Below are 23,449 nucleotides of genomic sequence, written 5' to 3'. Positions count from 1 at the left end.
TGGATAATTTTTCCTAGATCCTTTGGTGGTTACCAATGGGCGAAGCATCTTCATCTAACAGTCACTTCTAAGGTGCTACCCCCTTTAAAGTACATGTTAACTTTGACATTTCCATATTTGAAGGCCAAATAGACGCAAATGCCAAAGATATATGGTTAAATTTGTTGGAAGTTTATTTATCGGTCCATAATTTTTCCAAGAGGGAAAATATTACTTTTGCGCTCCTAAAAGCCACCCACCACGTCAAAGATTGGTGGGAAACTTACTATGAGCAAAGGGATGAGAAGGAACCCTCCCTATTTTTAGCTGCACTTGTTTGGAATTCTTTCTAAGACGTCGTCAAGGAACAATATTACCTTGTCAGGAGCTATAAAGATAAGTACATAAAATAGACCACACTATGGTAGGAAAGAGACCAAGATGTGCCATATTTCACAAATATTTTTCATGCACTATGCATGAAGTTGGGTATTAAGGACTCTAAGCAACATTTGGTACTCAAGTATTGTGGTTATCTGCACAGATACATCCAAGTAGCAATGGAGTTCAATTTCTACTGTGGTTATCTCCCATTGAAGTTTGTGATGTATTATTAGGCAAACCATACTTGTGGAAGCGTCATATTGTGTATGAGTCTAGACCTCATACTGTTATTATTACTTTGGGCAGTAAGCTATACAGGATACTGGAGGTAGCCCCGCCTACTGCCATTTTGTTGATCTTTGCTAAGAAATGCAGTAAGATCATCTCCCAAACTGGGAAGTTTATTTGTTTATTTGTTGTTGTTTTTTGTTTGTTCCTTTTTTTTTTCACTTTCAAAGTAAGGGGAAGATCGTGGCCACATCCATGGTCCACGGGAAGGTTTCCTCCACGCAGCAGAAGCATGTGGATAAGGTTGTGGAAGAATATAGAGACATCTTCTCCTCACCCGCAGGGGTACCTTTGCACTGTTAGGTCAAGCATTCGATCAATCTAACTCCTAAAGCACCTTTATCCAATGGACCGATATACTACTGCTCTCTTCTGGAAAATGAGGAAATCAAGAGATAGATCCAGGATTTGCTACAAAAAGGGCACATCTGACCAAGTTCCTCACCTTATGGGAGCCCAATTATACTTATACAAAAGAAGGATGGGACCTAGAGACTCTGCATTGATTATCAGGCACTGAATAAAATAACTGTCAGGAATAGGTATCCAATCCCATGGATTGATGACCTTCTTGACCAGCTTAAGGGGGCCAAGTACTTCAGCAAGATCGATTTGAAGTTTGGTTATCATCAGGTTCCAATAGAACCCTCAGATGTATGGGAGACCGCCTTCAAATCTAAGGATGACCTTTTCAAGTGATCGGTCATGACCTTCGGGTTGGCAAATGGCCCTTCAACTTTTATGAGGCTCATGAATGACATCTTGCGGCCCTTCACCAAATCATTCATGGTTGTATATGTAGATAACATCCTCATCTTAAACAAGAGTTGGGAAGAGCACTTACAACATATTTGGCAGGTCCTTCAAAGCATGCGACAACACAAACTATGTGCCAACTCAGAGAAATGCACCTTTGGCATGAGCTAGGTCCAATATCTGGGGTACATCATTACTGAGCAAGGCATGCATGTGGATTTGGCTAAGATCAAAGTCATTTGAGATTGGCCAGCCCCAACCACTCTAATAGGGCTTCACAACTTTTTGGGCCTTGCCAATTTCTATCGAAGGTTCGTGTTAGGATTTTGTCATATCACTTGGCCTTTAAGTCAAGTTACCAAGGGCAAAGTGAAAGCAAATTTTTTTCTGGTTTGAGTCCCAACAGAAGGTGTACATTGAGCTGAAGCACCACCTTTTCTCTACACTAATACTCACATTACCATACTTGCAACAACCATTTGAAATTGAGACAAAATGCCTCTGACTATGCTATTGGTGCAATTCTCACCCAGCAAGGGCATCCAGTGGCCTATCATAGTGAGACAATCTCTGATACAATTTAGAAATGTTGCACCCACAATAAAGAGACGTATTCCATCGTGCGGGCTTGCCGACAATGGAAACATTACATTATGAGGAAGGAGATAATCATCCACACAGATCACTGACCTCTTTAGTTCATACAGACACAAGGGAAGTTGTAGAATGACTGCCATTAGAAATGATCCACATATCTGCAACAATTTCATCTGAACATTAAGTACAAGAAGGGAAGCACCAATAATGTTATAAATTGCCTTAACCAACCACTAGTTGTGGTGTTCACCACTATGCTTGACTCTTGTGGGCACGAGACTTCTAGATGGCCACAAGTTTACAAAAATAGTCCAGAATTCACCACCACATACTAGATGTTGATGGATGGCATACTAGTTCCAGATTTCCACCTCTAGGTTGCATTGTTATGCCACTCCTTTGTGTTCCTTCAAGCGAGCGTGCCAAGATGATTTGGGAGGTGCACTACAATCGAGTCACACGCCACTTTGGGGTAGAGAAGGTAGTGGCAGTCCTACAAAAGTATTTTTATTGGCCAAATCTTTGACAGGATGTTGGAAAATACTTCAGATCCTGCACTACCTATGCCATTGCTAAGACAACCATTAAGAAGCAAGGCTTGTATACTCTTAGCCAGCCTTGGAAATTTATTTCCGTGGACTATATGTTTAGCCTTCCTTTTACCAAGCATGTCAACGACTGTGTTTGTGGTCGTCGCCAAATTCTCTAAGATATCCATATTGGTTGTTTACAAGAAGAGTATCACAACATAAGCCACTTCCAAACTCTTCTTTGAATGAGTGTGGGTACATTTCGGGATCCTGCAGACCATTATATCATATCGGGATAGCATGTTCCTAACCATGTTCTAGTTGAGCCTTTGGTCATTGTTAGACACCAAGCTCACCAAGTCGACCGCATCCCACCCCTAGACTGATGGTCAGATTGTTGACGGTGCTGGACCCACCAACATGTAAGGGGATCTCCCCAGTAAGAAGTCCCAACTAGACCTCAGACCGTTTGGTGTAGGAGTCCCAGTAGTGGATTGTACGATATTTCCTTGACCGCGGTTGCGTGCAGAGGTAAGTAGGATGTCCTTGTTGGTAGCAAGGGTGTGACATGCGCAACAAGCTAAGGAAGGTGCATGAACGGTTCTAACACACGAAAAGTGGAGTGAGTGCGCCCCTTGGAAACCTGTGGAAACACGTAGCTTGGAAGGGAACACATAAGCAAAGATGCATCACGAATTGGAAGGCAAGCGAACCAACAATCCAAAGTGATGGTTAAACCAACAACAGATCTTAGTAAGATTCATACATACATATACAAAAAAGAGTCTATACATACATGCATAAGCAAACAAATACATATATCATTAGAGTGACCAAGGTAACTGAAATATAATAACAACATATGCATGAAACGTGTTGGCTATGTTATATTAAGAAGTGAACGTTCCAATGATACAGTACAACCATGACCAACCACTAGTCCCGATAACGGAACGTCACAGTCACTATCGCCTGCTCCTCCAAAGAGATGTACTAGCTCTGCACTGTGGAGAAGCCAAGGCTCATTACAATACTCTCCAAGCTTTCTCTAAAATACTCCTATCGGAAGCTTAGCTGCCCAAAAGCCTTTACAATGAATTATGAGGTTCTATAAATAGCAAAGGGTGGGGTGACCCTTGCATAGTGTCTGTGTTGATCTCCAAGTGTGTGTTGGTGACTATGTGCATCAACTTGTCGATATACATGTTCAGCTCTAGTCGGACTTGGTTGTTGTCTCCGCCTCCGTGAGTGTTCCAATGGGTGGGATCGCATGCGTGCGCACAATGACATCCATGCTCCTGAACACCCTTGCATGTGATCGGCAACACTACTCACCCTATCTGCTCCGTGCTAGCTACTGGGCTGGGTCTATAACCTGTATGGGTGCAGTTTCATTAGTCTGTGCATGTTGCGCCTCCTATTGTACCTGTTCCTGCCGCAACTCCTTCTCTCGTCTGTGCAGCTCCTATTCTTCCTTGAGTTTCTGCTTCGGCACTTGCAACTCCTCTGTTTCTCTCTTTGCCTTCGCACGATCCTCTTGTTGCGTCATCGCCTCATAGCCTCAATCTCCTTGAGCTTGCAACTATGCTCTACCTCTGTGCTGTCAACAACCTTCCTTTTGCATTTGTCACACACAGGTGTGCTACCTTCTGCTGTTGCTGATGGTGTTGCTCATTATGATGTCACTGCCATTTCATCTTAATATCCTTGTCCATGAACAACTTGATGTCTTCATAGATAGGCAAGTTCATAAACACTTGATCAACTGCATCCCTAGTTGCACTCTCAACGGTGTCTTTGACTTTGCTCTCCTGGAAGCCATTGTACCTGTGCTGCTGAGAGGTAGACGAACACCTGTGATACCTGGAGACATAGCAACACTCATGACAAGCAATATGTTAGTTGAAAACAAAAACAAATTGGATGACCGACATGCAATATACGTGTGTGACTATATGTGAAGATTACGCACTTTTCACCGGGAGGTTAGGAGACTGACTACCGAAATTGTGCAAGGCACAATCCGGGCTGCTGGGAGGCTGAATAACTGTTGGAACTGTGCAATGCACAGTCTAACCTGGCCTGCTGAGGACTAAAACTGCACAATGCACAATTTTAGTCAATAGTGACATGCAAACTAGCAAACTGCATTGCGCAGTTTCTGGGGCTAGCAAGGCATTGCCTCCCATAATTGCGCAATGCAAGCCTGGAGGTTAGTGCTGGGCCAGATTTGCGCAATTTTTGGAGGGAAGGCAGAGCCTTCACTTCCAGAAATGCATAATGCTAGTCGAGCAAGGCAAGGTCCGGGCCAAGGCAGTCTGGAACCGTCGACGGGCGACTAAAAACATGAGAAGTCTGAATGCATGGTGAAATTGAGTGTAAACAAGAGTGAATGGTCATGCATGCAAACAAAAGTGCAGGATTAAGAAAATGAAAAAGCATGCATGTGTGTGAAGCGGGTCGCCGCAACGACGACCGTTGGTGCAAAAACAATGTCATGCATGGGCCAACAGTAAGATGCAAATGAAAACTGAAACAATGCTTCTACAAGCTAACATACATTAAAATGACAACAAGCGCTCATTGAAATCAAGTAGACAACACTTACACGAAGTGAAACACAAAAAGCGACAGAAACGCAGTGCAAGACATGAGAAGTCGACTCACCCTGAAACAACTAAGCTGAAAGTGCCAAAGACTCCTTGATGTGATGTGGGATGTCAGAGATGTAAGATCGATGTGAGGAATGAGGTCTGTAGTGTCTGATTCATAAGTTTTGATAAGATCGAGGTTATGACGCGCATGCCACAAATCTAGGAAAAAGCGACACTTGGCAGGAGGTTTCGAGAACGATCTTTGCATGTAACGTCAAGTTTCTAAAAATAGATCCCTAAATGTAGGGATGCCTTTTGCATGTTGCCATTTGCTAATTTGGGAAAAGAAGCCCATGCATGCAAATCAGTTTTGCTCGGTCCCGGAGGGAATCGGTCAACCTGAAGGCACATGCATCGGTCTGTGAGCCTGGGATGAAAATTTGCGCAGTTTTTGGGCTGGCTATCCTAGAGGGATTGCCCAATTTCTGGGGTCAGCAGGTGACTGCTGCCCAAAATTGCGCAATTTTTGGGTTGAGATGTAGTGTTGGGGCAGATTGCGCAGTTTTCTCAAGGAAGCCTGTCTGACTATTCTGTGCAATTTCTGAGCCCAACAAATTTGTGAAATTTATGGAGGGAAGGCTGGTTCCCCTCCAAAATTGCGCAATTTTTTGAGGGAACTTCTTAGCCAACAAATAACTTAAGTTCAGAATGGCATCTATGAAGGGAGTGAAGCAAACTGACATGCACAGGGTGGTAAGCGACTGAAAAACAAATGAAGCCTATGTACTTGACAATGCAAGACATGTTGTTAAGGATGGTTGGTAGGGAGGCTCCAAAACAAAGCTAAGGCAAATTTTTGGAGGGTGGTTGTAGCCGCTACAACACATGCATAGGTCGTCAACATGATGATATTGCACATAGTACGCATGTACAACTCTAAGCATTCACGAACATGGGATGTGAGTCTTCCCTATGTACAAGATAGTTATAACAAAGCTCTCCATAGCTCGATTGACCACAACCCCTTTCAAGTGGGCCTGAGATTTAAACCATTATGTCCCATTAATGTTGTAATGCATCTTTCCACTACACAAGAAAAAATTGCACATGTTCAGTCTGCAACTGATAAAGCTACTAGGTTTATTGAGCACATTCAACACATCCACTAACAGGTTCATGACATCTTGGATAAAGCCAGTGCCAAGTACAAACAATGACATGATCAACATCGACTGCCACATAAGTTTTAGGGCGGCAACAAAGTTTGGTTGCATATGTGGAAAGAACGCCTTCCCAGAGCCCATCGAAAGCTTTAGCTACTCTAATACGGGCCTTACACCATCACCAAGGCTGTGGGAGACAACACTGTCGAGCTCAATATCCCCCCATTCCTTGGCTTGCACCCAATATTCAATGTGGACCGTCTTCGGCCATACTTTCCACCATTATTGGACACATTATACATCTCTTAACAATTGACACCAATAGAGCTCAACCCATGTTGCATTGAACATGCCACAACTGATCGGATCATGGACACACAAATCAAGAGCAGTCACCAACAGAGGATCCAACTATATCGGGTTGTCGAAGTTGGCTAGCTCCTGCACCAAGGCAAGTGGCTCACCAGGGAGCAAATTTAGTAGAAGTTTCCCCATCTCATGGAGGCACTCAACATAATGTGCACCATTGCTTCCTAAGGGAGGGGAGGACTGATCCAGGTGGACATTCGTGGCCACCTGCCAAATCCACTAGGACCCCCAACACTGTTTCCTTTTAGTTTCTAGCACAACTTTCTTTTTTTGGCAAATTTTCGATTCCTGAACTTCCAGAGCTGTTTTTAGGCCCTAAACAACGTTTTTTTTTTTAAATGAACCAATCTTGCGCCTAATCGCCATGGGATTTCTAGGAAAAAATGTACTCAAACAGATCTTTCTAACGAGGTATCATGCATGCCAAATTGAGATCATATGCCCAAATTATGACCCCGAGAAGTTGGCATTCCAACTAATCCTAACAGGCCCCACAAGCTTTTGGCACTTCATCTCCTAGGGTTAGGTTTTTGGATGTTTAGGGTTTCCAATTTTCCTCAATAATAAATATGCTTCCAAGCCTCATTATAACACAGTTCAGAAGGCTTGTAGCCGTCACATCTCTTCTTAGATATAAGTTAGCATCAGTCAACTAGTTTGTTTCCATATTGCATGCAAACAATTTTTAGCATTTGTTATTAATTAATTGAAGTTCAATTTTTGTTGTAGCCCTTTGTTTCTGTTTAAATATGTATTTCATTTCATTCCTGCATAAATTCGGATAATAATTCGTTTTAAGACCAATAAATAAAAATGTCATTGGCACACAATGGGTGCTTAGAAACAAGTTAAATGAGGATGGACAAGTTATAAGGAATAAGGCCAGGTTGGCATGCAAAGGGTATGCTCAAGTTGAAGGAGTAGACTTCGAAGAAACTTTTACTCCTATTGCAAGATTGGATGCAATAAGATTTCTTTAGTGTTTTCCTATCACAAGAAGTTTCATTTTATTAGATGGATATGAAATTGTAGAAAATCTTGTAGATTCACAGGCTCATGCAATGTACTAAAGCACAAGACAAGAATCTACTTCTACTTGCAACTAGCGAAAGCCAATAGATCGATGAAAACAATATGAACAAGAAGAAGATAAATCAATGGCGCATAACACAAGATGTATCTGGGGAAAGCCACTGCTCAAAACCACGCTATTTATATTGTATATATTAGAAATATGAGTGAAGATACAAAGTTTGTTCTCACTAGAACAATTCCACACAAGTATGCTCAACTCTCTCAGCTCACAAGCTAGCTCTTAGGCAACACTTAGCCAATTTTGCAACTCTCCAAGCCCCTAATCTCTTGTGTAATTCCTAGGATGAATAACTCGTATTTAAAGGGAATTCATGCTTCCAAAACTGTGGAATCCAAACATAGGATCAATCTTTGATGCATGCATGATATTTACACTCCAATAAATAATACAACTGATAGTACATTGTCCCTACACTCTAGTCTCAACTAGGTCTTTCTCTGAACTGACATGCATGAGTTTCTCATGAGGGAATCTTCAATTAACTGGAGTAGCACTAGTGGATGCACTAGTGCACCAACTAACTGTTAGTCCTCTATTAGTTCCTCAAACAGTTTGAAACTAATTTAATTGAACTTAACTCAGTGAACTGAGTGATCTAATTTCCAACTCAATTTAAACTCATACTGGACCCCTAAAATTTAGGGAGAACATATACATGACTACAAAAAGACTTGCAACTCGAAATTCCTAAGCTATTTAAGTTAATTAAATTTAATTAACTATTTACAAGTTGCTATGAGAATATAATTCGATTTTAATTCTTAGTTTAGGTCAAGGACAAATTAAACTGGAATTTCTTGTTGCCATTTCTCAACATAAATCAACATTTCTATATGGATAACTTGAAGAGGAAGTTTATATAAAACAACCTAAAGGGTTCTAGTTGTCACATAATATAAATTATGTGTGTAGACTTAAGAAAGCCTTGTATGGGCTAAAGTAAGCACTGCAAGCATGATATTCAAGATTAGACAAACATCTATAGTAGCAAGGTTTCAAAAGAGGGACAACTGGTAGAAAATTGTGTAAATGAATTATTGGAAAAACTATTAACTTATAAAATGCAAAGAAAATATATACTAAAAGATTTTCGATTTTGATTATTAGTACATTTAAAAAAAATATAATCCAAATTGTTGAAAATGGTTGATATTGATGTTAAAGGTTGTCCAAATGAAAGATGAAATTATACAGTCAAATAACATATTTTGAGACCTTTCCAATGGTATATGGAGTTCCCTCTAATTCCATAGGAATGAGGAGATATGAAATATTTTGTCAAGGTGACCCAACCTAAGTATAAACAAACCCCATTTGGATACCCTCTCTTTGAAGGAATTTTTGATCCAATTACCTAGTTCAAATGAGAGCATAATATATATGGTTGGAAATATTATTCTGAGACCTTTCCAACGATATATGGCATGCTTTCTAACTCCTCACAGGTGAGGAGAAATGAATTTTTGAATGTCCACAATACATTTTTCTAGTTGCACCAGTCGACCCTAATTTAACATCCAAACACACTATAAATAGGTGTGAGAAGGAGCATTTCTAATCACTTAACTCAAGCATTTGGTTCTATGTTTAGGAGAGCAAAAGAGCAGGCTTGAAGTTCATACCTCTTGAACCAAGAAGAACTGAAGTGAAGCTAAGGAGAGGCAATTTTTTGTGGAAGGGTTTTGGCAAATCTTTTGAAGGGTTTTTGGCATTGTTCTTGGGAAGGGTTTTTTGTTTGTTTGAGGTCTATTTTTGAGGTTCGAGTATAGGTGTCTTTGGAGGCTGAGTAGGATGAGTTATGGTGAGGAGAAGGCCGAGCTTTAGGTTTGTCTTGAGGGCCAAATTTTGTCCCATAGATGCTGGGTTTCAAGCTTGTCTTAAGGCTGAGTTGCAGTTTTGATTTGAGGGTCGAGTTATGTCCCTGGGAAGGCGGAGTTTCATGGTTGCATACTATTGTTTGAAGGATGAGTTTTAGGGGATGAGTTCTATTGTTTGAAGGCTGAGTTTTGCTATTTGAAGTCCAAGTTTTGGTGTATTAAAGGCTGAGTTCAAGTTGGAGCCTGCAATTACCATAAGTTGGTGCTTACTAAGGGCTAGTGTCCTCATCTTCTTGTTAGGTTGGAGCTTGCAATTTTTGTAAGTTGGTGCTTACAAAAGATTGGTTTCCTCACAAGAAATTGTAATAAATTAAAGATTGTTTACAAGTATTTCTTCTTCAAATTTTGATTTACACATTAATTTCTATATTCATACATAGTAAATGATTAATTATATGATGTGAATCAATTTCAAAATTACCTAAGTGAAAAATTGTAAAAAATAAAGAAATATTTATTCAAACCCTTCTCAATATTTTTAACACAAATTCTATCTTAATTCTTTCACAATATTAATAAAATCACATAATAATTTTAAAATATATAATTCTTTATCTTTCCAACCTAAAAACAAACTTTAATTAAAAAAATTAAACCTTAATTCCCTTTTATAAATTTCATAACTCAATAACTTAACCCTCTTTTTTTTTTTTTCAATTGATAACATCTACCCTTAAATAAAATTTTAACCATTATTAAAACTCTAATCATCCCTGACATCCATGGAATTCAACTATGATTTACAAAAAGTGAAAATCTCTTTGAACCATTATTGAAACTTTACTCATCCCTCAAACCTCCATGGAATTCAAATGTGATTTAAAAAAAATGAAAATCACTTCATCTGTAATTAAAAAAAAATAAAAAAAATCCTTCATCTTAATCCGTTTAAATAGGTTCCCAACATTTGTAATCATATTCTCTATCATAATCTGAAAGCCACATGTTATTATGTGGCTTTGGATGCATATTCCCCAAATGGCAAAGCTTGATCCTCTCTTTCCATTCTGGATAGTCCGCTTTCCACGTCTTGGCTTCCGCTTTAGTTTTACTATCATTTCTTTTTGTCCTAGGCGCCATTCTTTAAATACATGGTTAACACTTATACACTGTTTCACACTCTTCTAATTCTTGATCTTTAGTCAAAACATCGGGAGTCGGTGTTTCACAAATCCAAGCAGATATATCCCTGTCATCCATATTTTCTTTTTCAATCTGCAATACAGATTGTTATTCGAGATACGATTGATCATGCTTGAAGGCTATGCCTATGCTTGCGGAAACATACCGTGACAGCTTTGAGACGACTTCGGGAGGTAGCAGCGTGGATCTGGTAGGAATGGCTCTACCAGGTTTGGCCCCTAATTTGTCTTCTGCTTCAGTTTCAGCATCAGCGTCAGAAGATTCTGCGAAGAAAATAAGGAAACCCTATACCATCACCAAGTCCAGAGAGAGCTGGTCTGAGCAAGAGCACGATAAATTCCTCGAAGCACTTCAACTGTACGTTCCCCTCCTTCCAATTTCATTTGCAATACTTTCTTTGCATTCTGAATCGAACTTCCGACCTTCGGCTCACACTGAACTCCCGTCATCGGGGTTTGTACGCAAATAACCTTCAATTTGTGCAGAAAAAAACGTTTGAATAAAGTTGCGACCACATTTTCAAATTACTCTAAACAGACCTGGACATTGAATTACGAAGCTGACTTTCGCACTGCCGCTCAACAAGTATTGCTGTGGCTGCGCTTTTAACTCACTGTAAAGTTCTCATGACACGCGTGCAATGCTTTGAATTGGCTATGCATGCTTTTAAGAGAGGCCGAACATATCCTTTGAGAAACCCCAGCGAATTCACATGTTTAAACGTGTAGATGATATCTGAACTTAGATTGCTGGTCGCAGGCCGTTGTCCCGGCTGACATAAACGGCCTTCTTGCAGAATAAGTTAAGATATCTTCTAAATAAGTATGCAAGTCCCTCGTCGGGCAATTTAAAATTCATTCTAAGCGCACAGGTTGAGGCAGATTTAGGGCTAGTCAGCATTAGTTGATGTCTTTCAGTAAAATTAGCATAAAGTAATCTTAACAGAACAAATGAAAATGGCCGGAAACATTTTCTGTTTTTTAAAAGATAGAGTCCTAGGGTTCTTCAAGAAGTTTTCAAAATATGTCGACTCTAATCAATTTCGGTTGACTTTATATCTGACAGAGTAGCTTAACAAAATTCTAAGAGAAATGAAAATTTGAAATTATTATTGATGTCCATCAGAGACCAAAGTTCAAACTAATAGAAATGAAAAATTGAAATTAATATTGATGTCCACCAGAGACCAAAGTTCAAACTGTATCAAAGAGATGAGAGATTGCCTCCAGAAGTCCATACACATTGAAATTTATATTACTGTTCATTTGAGCCCAAACAAGGTCAGAGGGATGAGAGATTACATTGATATTCGTATTAATTGCTAGTTCAGTCCAAACAAGGCCAAAGGGAGCAGATACTACATCCATCATTGAGCCCAAAGTAGTTCAAAGAGATGAGAGATTACATTGAAATTTATATCAATGTTCAGCTGAGTCCGAACTAGGTTAAAGAGATCAGAGATTACATCCATCATGAGAAGCCTATACAAAATGCAGGGATACAAGAGCCCGCTGAGAATTCTATTCAAATCCTACCTTGTGTGAAGCGGTCTATAATAATTTCTAGCTTTAAATTTTAAATGAATTGTTCATGGATACGTGTGTACTCATTTTTATGCGTAATTTTTAACTGAATTATTAATGGAGTATGGACACGTGTAAAGTTAGCAAGAACTGTAAAATGACTCACCTGAAATCAGCTACGAGTATGATGTGATCACTTCTTGCTTGTATTTGCCATTTTATTGGGTGTAAAAGCGACTCTCTGGGATATAAATGTATTTTTTGAGAAGGTGGTGTCATGGAGTAGAGATTAGATTTATGACTATGAATCAACCCTATCTTTAAGATAAAAATAAATTTTTTATTTTATATAAAAACACCCATTGCTGAATGTATCAGGGGAATCCTGGAATGTATTTACAGCGGGGCTTATTATACCAAAAACAGGGCTTACACATTTTAATTGCCCTTGTTTTTGGGACTATGGATGCTTCCTCGTAGCAGATCATTTGTCTGCATCCTTTGGCTAAGAGCCACAATATTCAGCATTATGTGGCCATGACGGCCCATGATGGGTGAACATGTGCCTGGGGAAATTGAACCCGGGAGGGGGAATATCACCATCCCTGCTTCACCAACCAGCTAAGCCATTGACTGCAATCAAACATCTTGGTAGACAGACCTAGATAGTAGAAATTAAACCAGAAGACCTGAATTTACATACTAGAATTGCTTACAGAAAATAATTAAGGCAGGATATTGACAGTACAAACCAAAGAAACCTTATCATCACTTTCCTTGCTGGGAGAGCCTGTAGGATATCATGCACCAGGGTGGGGTGCTTCTTTGTGCTTGCGGGGCCTGGCTCTTCGTCCATGAACAAAGGGGCCTGACGCTTGGCCATGAAGTCAACCAGATATTTTAAACAGTTTTCAATTTTATGCCTAAAATCTTCATCTTACAATTTCTCCCTATCAGATACCTTGTAGAGAGTAACCTATTTTTCTAAAAGAGTTGCTGTTTTTCTTCAAGCTTTCCCTGTCTGATAGAATTACACTTGTCTCCATATCTAGGCCTCTTTCCATATCCACAGAGCACCAAGTACAACTTTTTTAATGTCACCTGAGAATTCTTTGCTGTCTCCAAGTCTTAATTGAACGAACTTGCAGTTTGCCCTGTTGAGTTATGAAAGCCCTGATTCTGAGGCGAACTCAACTGCCTTCTTCTGCCATGCTTACACTTCACTTAGATGAACGGAGTTTGGGAAAAGAAGCGAAACTCATACTGAAACTACCCTTGATTACTACTTTAGAAGTCAAGCCCTCATAAATTCTAGTGATAACGGATGAAGATTGCTGGATAATCCACTTTCATACTTTTGAGGAGACTGTATTTGAGGTGATGCCATCTGCAAAGAATAGTGTTGGAATTCGGTGTCCCATCAGGAATAAGAGTAGGGGGAGGGAGGGCTACCTAGGGACCTAGGTAATTCTTTTTTCCAATCTTTACGTTCAACCAAGGGGGTTGGTCTGTTAAGGCCAAGACTTGAGTAATTTCAGATATAGCCTAGTTAGCTAGCAAGGCAGTCACTTGGTTGGATCCTCTTTTGACATGTACAAACCTGTGCTCCTCAAAGGATTGAATCACTCTTCTACACCATGTTATGTTGCTAGCCACTTCCCATGATGAGCTTTTGGATTTCTCATTAAGGATGTTTATAACCAGTTTTGAGCCCCTTTCATATGTAGCCTTCCTGAAGCCTGTATTAAGGGCTTCCATAATATAAAGGGTGATAGCTTTGAATTCTGTATAATTATTTGCCCCTGTCCCCAAAATTTGATAATAGATTTGTAGGATTTGTCCATGGTTACCTTTAAACCTAAGTAGCATGGGTGTGTGTTCTCAGGGGTTGGACTTTTCGTATCCTACCAATACCCACATATTGGAAATGTGCCTGTACCCATACCCATAATACCTTGCAATACCTTCGCGTACCTTGCTGTATACCTTGGGCAACTTTGATGCATACTTGGATTTCAGAAACATTGTTGATTTAGCATGAATAATTAAAAAGCCCTAATCAGGTTGCATTTATGGTGAAGCCAGGAGGAAGCCCTAAAACAACCAAGTGTTGCCCCCTTTTATAATTTTAAATCCTAAATTCATGCTCACTTTTACATTTTCAGTTTGGCTATGTGAGCTTGGAAGAAGCCAGCAAAGAAGAAGTGAGGAAGTAGGGCATTGTTTGTTGTTTTCATTCTAAGAATGTTAGAAGCTGCAATAGAACACTAGATTGGTGGTGTAATATCCGTGAGTAGGTTGAGGTGAGTCATGGCATTCAATGATATTTAAGTTGGAGATATCAAACTACACATCCCACATCTTGTTCAGACCCTTTTATACTTTGGATTAGAATGATGATAAAAGACGAAGGTTTGAATGAACATATGGAAATTTGGATGCCCAAATTCCTACTGTAGCAACTGATTACGTTTCTCCTATTTGTTAATTACTGAACCAAATTATTTACTGTTTCCTACAGTAAACACTGAAACGAATACACTGCAGCGTTCACCATTTAAATAAAATACGGAAACAAGAAACTGAACAAGAAATAAATACAACACATCTACACAGTTATTTTTGGACAAATGTCTCCGAAAAAACCCAGTGTCGGAAAACCGGTGCAACAACCGAGGGTTTTATTATTATGCAGTAGTAATTCTGAGTACATTTCGTTGGATGCCCAACTGGCTATCCTATACAGAGAGAAATTGGACAAAACAAGTAGTGAGATGCTTTCACCCTGTCACTAGAAGAATCCGACTCTGATCTCGCTGGAATAGAGGCTTTGCGTCCCTTTTGCATCAGCTTCTGTGCAGAACTGCGTCAACCCCACGCAGTCTCTGCATCACCTCTACTAGGGATTGTGCTCCTCCTTCGGACCCTCTGTTGACTAGAAACTTCGATTTCCAGCCTCCTGGTCTCACACCCCGACTCCCGGCTTTTGAAACTCGATTTCCTCAGTAGGAATTCGATCTCCCTCTAGGCCCTACGCTGCCACTGCATCAGCACTGCATGGGCCAACGTCAACCTCTTTCTGGACATCGTTCTGTCCTCTCTGCCTTGTACTCACCGGCCCAGGAAAACTCCTCACTGGCTACTATCCTTGCCCTTCACTGCAAAATATCACTTCGAAATTCTTTTCGGCAGCTGCTCTGCTTCAGAAAATTGATCTTTTGATCTTCACTCGATGTGTGTTCTCTAAGTGACCCTCAAGCCTCTTCTTATATATTTTTGTTGGACAACCAACGACCTAGATTAATTTCTAATCAATGGCTTAGATCATTTTGACTTGATCCTTATCTTCTTCTAGAAGTTACACCCACATTTTAGATTAATACTCATTAATTATTTTAATCTCCTAAGTTTAGACTTAGGGTCCCATTAAAAATAATTAATTATTTTAATAAAACTATCTCCGGGTGGAATTTCCCAAAACGATTTTTGGGTATTGGAGAATGAATGTGCCTAAGCCTCCCTGCAAATTTTGAGACTTAGAACACATCTGATGCTACCAGAAATCAACACTCCCTCTTAGTGAGGAATGTGCTCTAGCAATGCACCCCACTGAAGCATCACTCTGTTCTGTAACATCTCCTTTTGCGCTGTTGATGTTTGACATCTCTACCCACCAACTATTGCGCAAATGTTGCATCTGTACTGTTGCTAACCCTGCCACTGTCAACACTGCATCTGTACTGCAACTCCCTCTTAATTCTGCACCTGTGCTGCTATTGGCCTTGCCACCGCCAACTCTGCATCTGCACGACGACCTTCCCCAACCGCTGTTGCTATTGCATCAATAATGGAAAAGCATCCCAAATTACTGAACTGGTGTTCAGCATGATGCATCTCGTTGCTGGAGTTCTGATTGCTGCAAGTCTTTGCGCTGACCCTCTGAAGCCTCTGCGTTGCTGCTGACCTCTGCTTTATGCCATTTGCACTGCTGCCAACTCTGCTCTACGCTGCTCAGTCTCTGGCTCTACTAGCCACTGCAATTGTCACTCCAGCACTCCTCTGCATCAACTGACCCAGTCCATCCTGCTACTTCTGATCTAGGCTCCCGTAGCAAGGAATTGATTCGAGAGGTGGGCTCCTCAAGGATCCTGCCCAATTGCAGTCCTTTCGAACTACAACTCTAGATCACCCCACCTCCCTCTTGGAGATGCTTGGGCTGTCATGGTGAACTCCTCCTCCTCGATCTTCGCGGTTGCAACCTTCGGATCATGCTTCTCATCTTTGTCCTTCTTCCTGAGAGGACACTGTGTTGCGTAGTGACTGAATTCACCACACCTGAAGCATTTGATCTTCGAAACATCTTTCTTCTTCTTCCGTTGCTCCTGCTACCCCTTGGATGCGAGGGCTGCATTCTCTTCCTCCTCCTTGGGCTTCGACCCACTGCTGCTGCTTCTGTCAAGTTTACACTTGACCAAGTCTCTCCTCAGCTCCTCTTGCTTAAGCGTTGTCCACATTTCATCCTAGTTTGGAAAAGTCGCCTTGCCCAGGATGCTCCGGACAAAGACTTGCCATTCCTTAGATACTGAATTTAGGGTCAGTCTTACCATCTCACAACCTTGAGGGGTTGACCAAACAACTGCCAGCTCATCTCAGGTATCCTAAAGCTTAGTGAGGAATAGATCAATGCGTTCCCCCTTCTGCATCTGCAGAGATCTCATCTTCTGCTCTAAGTACATCTTCTGCTGCTTAGAAGATCCTTGATACAGCGTCAACAATGCATCCCACATCTCCTTGGCAGTGTCTCTGCTAGCGATGTGACAGACTATATGATCCTTTACTCCGTCGAGGATCATTCTCTTTGTATTCGCCATTTCTCCCTTGTACTTCTTGAGCGGATTTGGATCTACGGGCTCAACTACCACGCTGTAGACGTAGATTTTGAGAAAATGCTCATCCAAAAGGCACGACATCCTTGCCTTCCAGATCACATAGTTGGATGCACCATCCAACCGATTCTAATCTCTCAATCCACTCGCTGCCATCTTTGCCAATCGAAAAAGTCGAATGACCTCCTCTCTCTTGCTGCTGCTTAGCAAATGAGAATTTGAATTCCCTGGCTAGGAATTCTCCGAGGAAGAAATTCTCTCAAGTGTCTCTCTTTTCCCTTCTGACGTCTTTCTGTCCAGCAACTGCCTGCAGAAAATTGCGTCCCACTAGAAACCTCTCTTCGCTGAAGCTTTTGCTGTGCTGCTCCTTTTGCTGCTAACAGATTTGATCTGGAAATCCTACTTCTTTGTCAACTCACTCAGAAAGAGATTTACCACGAAAATCTTGCCTCCTGGCCTGATTGTTGGAAAAAGTAACTATGTTCGGTCTTCAATAATGTACTTGAGTCATCATGTAATGTACTTGTCAAAAGAATAAAGAAAATATTTTATTATTATTATTATTGTGATTTATTAAAGCATGGGTTTCATGCTTGGGTCACCATGGTTTAGGTCAAATTCCCCATTGAGGACTTTTAGGATTTATTCTGAGTCTATAGAGTTATTGTACATTTAAAGAGACCCTTCTTAGGCTTTTGAATCATGTAAATTGGTTAAGTATTGAGTCAAATATGAATTATGGAACCTCCACACCATGTCGGACTAAGAGAAGATCAAGTCGGCTTAAGGATCCATCCTACCCCACAAGAAGCCTATAAAGGGAAGGACTACAAATTCATTTGGATCATCCCTTCTCATTCTCTCTCTTTTGGGCAAAAGTGCGAAAGTTTGTTTGCTAGGCAGAAGTGCAAAGTAGGAAGCTGGGAAAGTTTGTTTCCGAGAAGCCGAAGTGAATGCGGGTTTGGGGAGGAGTAAAGGAAAATCGAAATTTTGGTGGTTATCTCTCTCTGTTTCGTGCTCTGGATTGGGAGAACGAAGTCTCCCAAGTTGGACTGCTGTTGGAAGTCGTGAGCTGCCGCAAATTGCTTTATAGTCGAAGTTGCTGGAAAGAGATCAATCTTCTGAAGGCTGACTTGGTGTGGAGGGAAGGTCTAGTCAAGGTCTAGGGTGAAGAGTCTCAAAGAATACTATTGAAAGGAAGAATTACTTTGATTGGGTTTTCCCCTCGAGGGGGATTTTGCCCTGGGATGTGCCTACATTTTGTGTTCATTGTTTTATGTGCTGCTGCTTTGTGTAATTGCTTGATGAACTAAAGAAAGAAGATATAAGAATCATAATAATAAGTAACATCACAAGTAATTATCAAGATCGAGAAAATCTTTACTACCTTTTTGATTTTCCAACACTGATTGCACAAACCCTCTGGAGATTCAAATTGTTGCCTTTGTGGGAATTTCAAACTCCTTTTCTCCTTCAGCACTGGGCTCTTCTGACACTGTTCTCTTGTTTCACCTGCGATACCATGTGAAAATTTGGATGCCCAAATTCCTACTGCAACAATTGATTACGTTTCTCCTATTTGTTAATTACTGAACCAAATTATTTATTGTCCTACAATAAACACTGAAACGAATACATTGCAACCTTCACAATTTAAATAAAATACGGAAACAAGAAACTGAACAAGAAAGAAATACAACACATCTACATAGTGATTTTTGGACAAATGTCCTCGGAAAAACCCAGTGTGGGAAAACTGGTGCAACAACTGAGGGTTTTATTATTATGCAGTAGTAATTCTGAGTACAATTCGTTGGATGCCCAACTGGCTATCCTATATAGAGAGAAACTGGACAAAACAAGTAGTGAGATGCTCTCACCTTGTCACTGGAAGAATCTGACTATGATCTTGCTGGAATAGAGGCTCTGCGTCCCTTCTGAGTCAGATTTTGCGTAGAACTGCGTCAACCCCACACAATCTCTGCGTCACCTCTTCTAGGGATTGCTCCTCCTCCTTCGGACCCTCTGCTGACTAGAAACTTCGATTTCCAGCCTCTCGGTCTCACATCCCGACTCCTGGCTTCTGAAACTTGATTTCCTTAGCAGGAATTCAATCTCCCTCTAGGCTCTGCGCTGCCATTGCGTTAACTCTGCGTGGGCCAACGTCAGCCTCTTTTTGGACATCATTCTGTCCTCTCTGCCTTGTACTCACCAGCCCAGGGAAACTCCTCACCGGCTACTATCCCTACCCCTCACTGCAAAAGATCACTTCGAAATTCTTTCTGGCAGCTGCTCTGCTTCAGAAAATCGATCTTTGGATCTTCACTCGATGTGTGTTCTCCAAGTGGCCATCAAACCTCTTCTTATATCTTTCTGTTGGACAACCAACGACCTTGATTAACCTCTAATCATTGGCTTAGATAATTTTGTCTTGATCCTCGTCTTCTTCTAGAAGTTACACCCACAATTTAGATTAATACCCATTAATTATTTTAATTTCCTAAGTTTAGACTTAGGGTCCCATTAAAAATAATTAATTATTTTAATAAAATTGTCTTCGGGTGGAATTTCCCAAAACGATTTCTGGGTATTGGAGAATGCATGTGTCTAAGCCTCCCTACAAATTTTGAGACTTAGAGCACATCCGATGCTACCAGAAATCAACAGAACATACAAATATCTTCAACATTCATTGCTCCTAATTTGTTTTGCTTCACCAAATCAATGAAGCCATATGTACTGTAATCCCTCTTAGAAAATGAAGAACTAGCAACATGTGATAACACCTTGGTGGCTAGATTCAAGAGATGAATGCCGTCCTTGATGTGGAAGGCCCTCCAAGTAATAGAATCAATATTTCTCCTATCAGCCATGGGTAGTGGATTTGTAAATTTACTAGTGGATTGTACAAATGCGCTAAATTCTTCACGTACTTCTATTGCAATTCCCGCTTCCCTATAATTTTTCATAAAATCCATCTTATATCTGTACCACTTCAAAATCCTTGTTTGTGGCTATGCTACTTAGTAATGGAATTTTTTTATAGTGATAATATTTGAGGTGCAATGCATAAATCAGAAAGTGTAGTGGCATATGATTTTTGTTCCACTTTTTGGTATGCCACATATTTCAAAGGGGCCACATTTATTTGCCTTTATAATTTGACTTACCCTTTATAGCATGCTATTTATGTTTTCATAGACTTACCCAAGCAAGGAATACCCTTGTCAAATGCCTTGAGCATGGTTAATATTAGTTTTGTAAACCACAAAAGTCATTGCACCTTGTTCCACCATACATCATCAAGAATGATAAACTTGTTTTTTTGTCCTATGCTAATAGTATCCTCCACAATTCCCAAGGAGGCTCAATGACTATGACCTATAATGCTTGTCTAACCCCCACAAGACTCTTTATGACTAGGTTGTAGGAGGAAAAATGGGTTTTCAACAACCTACAAGTTTCTAAAAGTCAAATTTCAAATTCAAATAAAAATAAGAAAATACAAATGATATTGATTAGAAAAAGAGTACCTACAGTAGCTCCAACTTTGCAAAATTATAATATATGGCTTGGGACATCTATTAGAAACACACACAAAAATGGACAAAGATAGATAAGCATGTGATTATTTATTATTCAAATGATAGACATATTAATACATTTATTTGACATTGGATTCATCTTCCAAGAGGTCCTTTGGATTCCCAACGCCTATTCATATTCCCTTGAGGTTGTTCATATTCCTTCTTAAGTGAATACGACAAATTTACATTTGTAGGAGGAAAAATGGGTTTTCAACAACCTACAAGTTTCTAAAAGTCAAATTTCAAATTCAAATAAAAATAAGAAAATACAAATGATATTGATTAGAAAAAGAGTACCTACAGTAGCTCCAACTTTGCAAAATTATAATATATGGCTTGGGACATCTATTAGAAACACACACAAAAATGGACAAAGATAGATAAGCATGTGATTATTTATTATTCAAATGATAGACATATTAATACATTTATTTGACATTGGATTCATCTTCTAAGTGGTCCTTTGGATTCCCAACGCCTATTCATATTCCCTTGAGGTTGTTCATATTCCTTCTTAAGTGAATACGACAAATTTACATAATCCCTAAGGATTACGTTTCCAACGTTCCCCCTTAATATGAAGGGGTGTATGTGAGTCTAAGAAGAGGGCTGAAATATGAAGATGGATGGCAGTCAATGGTTGGATGTGCTCTCTGAATATAGTGGTTTAAGGAAGACCACAAACCAAATGGGTAGCAAAAGCTGAAGTCTTCGATGCAGTGTCACAACTTCAACCTAGATGCAACTTCAGAATTTCATCTTGCCCAGTAACTGTAGAAACCCTAACACGAGAGAGAGAGAGGGTTGTTACCCACCACCTGTGGGTAGTATATATGGAAGAATTTTTTTCTCCTAGATGGTCCTCAGTCGACAGCCAATAGCCCCTTGCAGCCCCCAGATAGCTCAATGTGCCATTTTCTCCGCCACCTGAGCCAGCCATGTAGTCCCTTGCCCATCTGTTATGAATGTATGTTTGAAGGTGGGCTTCTTGACCCCAAAGGTACGGCTTTTCATTGGTATAGTTGAGTAGTTTTCCTTACTTGTCATGGGCACTTTTGGGCATGAATTGGTGGGGGATTTGGCGGAAAGAGTGGGTTAGGTTTGTATTCTTGTCTCCATTGCCAAATTTTGTGGTTACCCTTGTATTCTAGTCCCGTGGGATCTCCTTTATTGGCCATTAGCTTTAGGGTTGGCGCTAAATGGGAAATCCCAATTTTGGTTGCTTGGTCTTGCTCACTGACACCACCTACATTACTCCTCTTTCCACTCATTTGAGCCCCATTCATCTCTTTTCCCATTTGGGTCCGCAGTTGTCCACTGGGTCCACATATGGTTAGCCTCCCCCTCCCCTTGTCCACACCTTGGGTCGACCCTCAAACGATTCCTCAGAGGTTGATGTAGCTAAAAAGAAAGTAAAAAGCATAATTTGGCCACTATCAATAGGAAATGTACCACAAAATGCAAAAGATGGCCAGGACATACAAATTTAGCACGTGGGCAAAAGCTGAACATGAGCTCTACCCCTCATTCATGGCCATCACCCTGATTCTTATGGGCCCTAAATAAGTCCCCTCCATCGTTAAGGAACCCATGCTTGTTCCAATGATTCAGGTGGATATTGGTGGCCACCTGCCAATTCCACTTGGACCCCCACCATTGTTTCTTTCAGTGTTTCAGTTTCCTTAATTGTAGCACAGTTTACTATTTTTAGCAGTTTTTCAGGTCCTGAACTTTCGGAGCCGTTTTGAGGCCCTAAATGACGTTTTTTGAGAAAATTGGAAGCAACATGGGTCCATGGACCGATGTTGCTCATCCCAAAGTTGTAGTCCTCGAGTAGATCTTTCTAATGAAGTATTGTGCGCGTCAAATGAAGATCCTATGCCAAAGTTACGACCTTGGGAAATTGATGTACCAATTTACCCAAACGGGGTCCATAGTTTGGCGCTTCATCTCCTAGGGTTAGGTTTTTGGATGTTTAGGGTTTTCCATTGTTTCTCAACAATAAATAGGCCTTCGAGCCTCATTGTAAGACAGTTCAGAGGCATGTAGCTGCCACATCTCTCCTCAGAGATAAGCTACCATCGCCTGAGCTAGTTTATTTCCATTTCTATTTGTAAGCATATTTCAGTATTTTACATTAATGAAATGAAGTATTATTTCTGCTGCATCTTTGTATTTATGGTTATCTCTGTAATTTGTTGCGTTCCTGTTTAAATTCGGATCAGTGGTATTAGAGCGGTTTGCTCTTTCTTTGTTTTTCTTTGCATGTCCCCAACGAGGTCGGGATATAAGGAGTTAGGGCTTGAACTGGTCGAACCTTTGCAAGACCAGCCTCGCAAATCTCGACGGTCTCGCATGGTGGATGAAAAGAAAGATGAGGGGGCAGGAGATCCTATCAAAATCTTACTCGAAGAGGCCCTCGAGCGACAAAGGAATGCGATGATGGACAACTTTGCCCAGATCCTTCAGCGGCTGCCTAGGGGCGACACATCTACTTCCAGTAGCTACTCGGGAAGTGCCACACCCTTTAAGGTACAAGTTAACTTTGACATTACCATATATGAGGGTCAGATAGATGCAGATGCTGTAGATAAATGGTTAAATCTGCTAGAAGGGTATTTTTTTGTTTATGATTTTTCCGGCAGGGAAAAGATTACTTTCGCTCTTCTCAAAGTCA

At 40.5% G+C, this 23,449-nt stretch overlaps 1 protein-coding gene across 1 annotated transcript in view; it reads left to right on the top strand.

The window, feature by feature from the left end:
* Positions 1–10,757: 10,757 nt before the first annotated feature.
* LOC149179759 (protein REVEILLE 6-like) overlaps positions 10,758–23,449 on the top strand; it is a 127,284-nt gene continuing 114,592 nt past the window's right edge. Inside the window, exon 1 of the mRNA XM_089418050.1 lies at positions 10,758–11,133. Within this exon, the coding sequence (XP_089274176.1) occupies positions 10,898–11,133 (236 nt within the window). The 5' untranslated portion in view covers positions 10,758–10,897. The remainder of the gene's footprint in view (positions 11,134–23,449) is intronic.

The sequence above is a fragment of the Pinus tabuliformis genome, chromosome 3_2, assembly GCF_031772625.1.
Source record: "Pinus tabuliformis cultivar Carrire ecotype Pingquan chromosome 3_2, CPIR1, whole genome shotgun sequence".
Taxonomy (NCBI): Eukaryota; Viridiplantae; Streptophyta; class Pinopsida; order Pinales; family Pinaceae; genus Pinus; species Pinus tabuliformis.
This window is presented reverse-complemented; position numbering and strand designations above follow the sequence as displayed.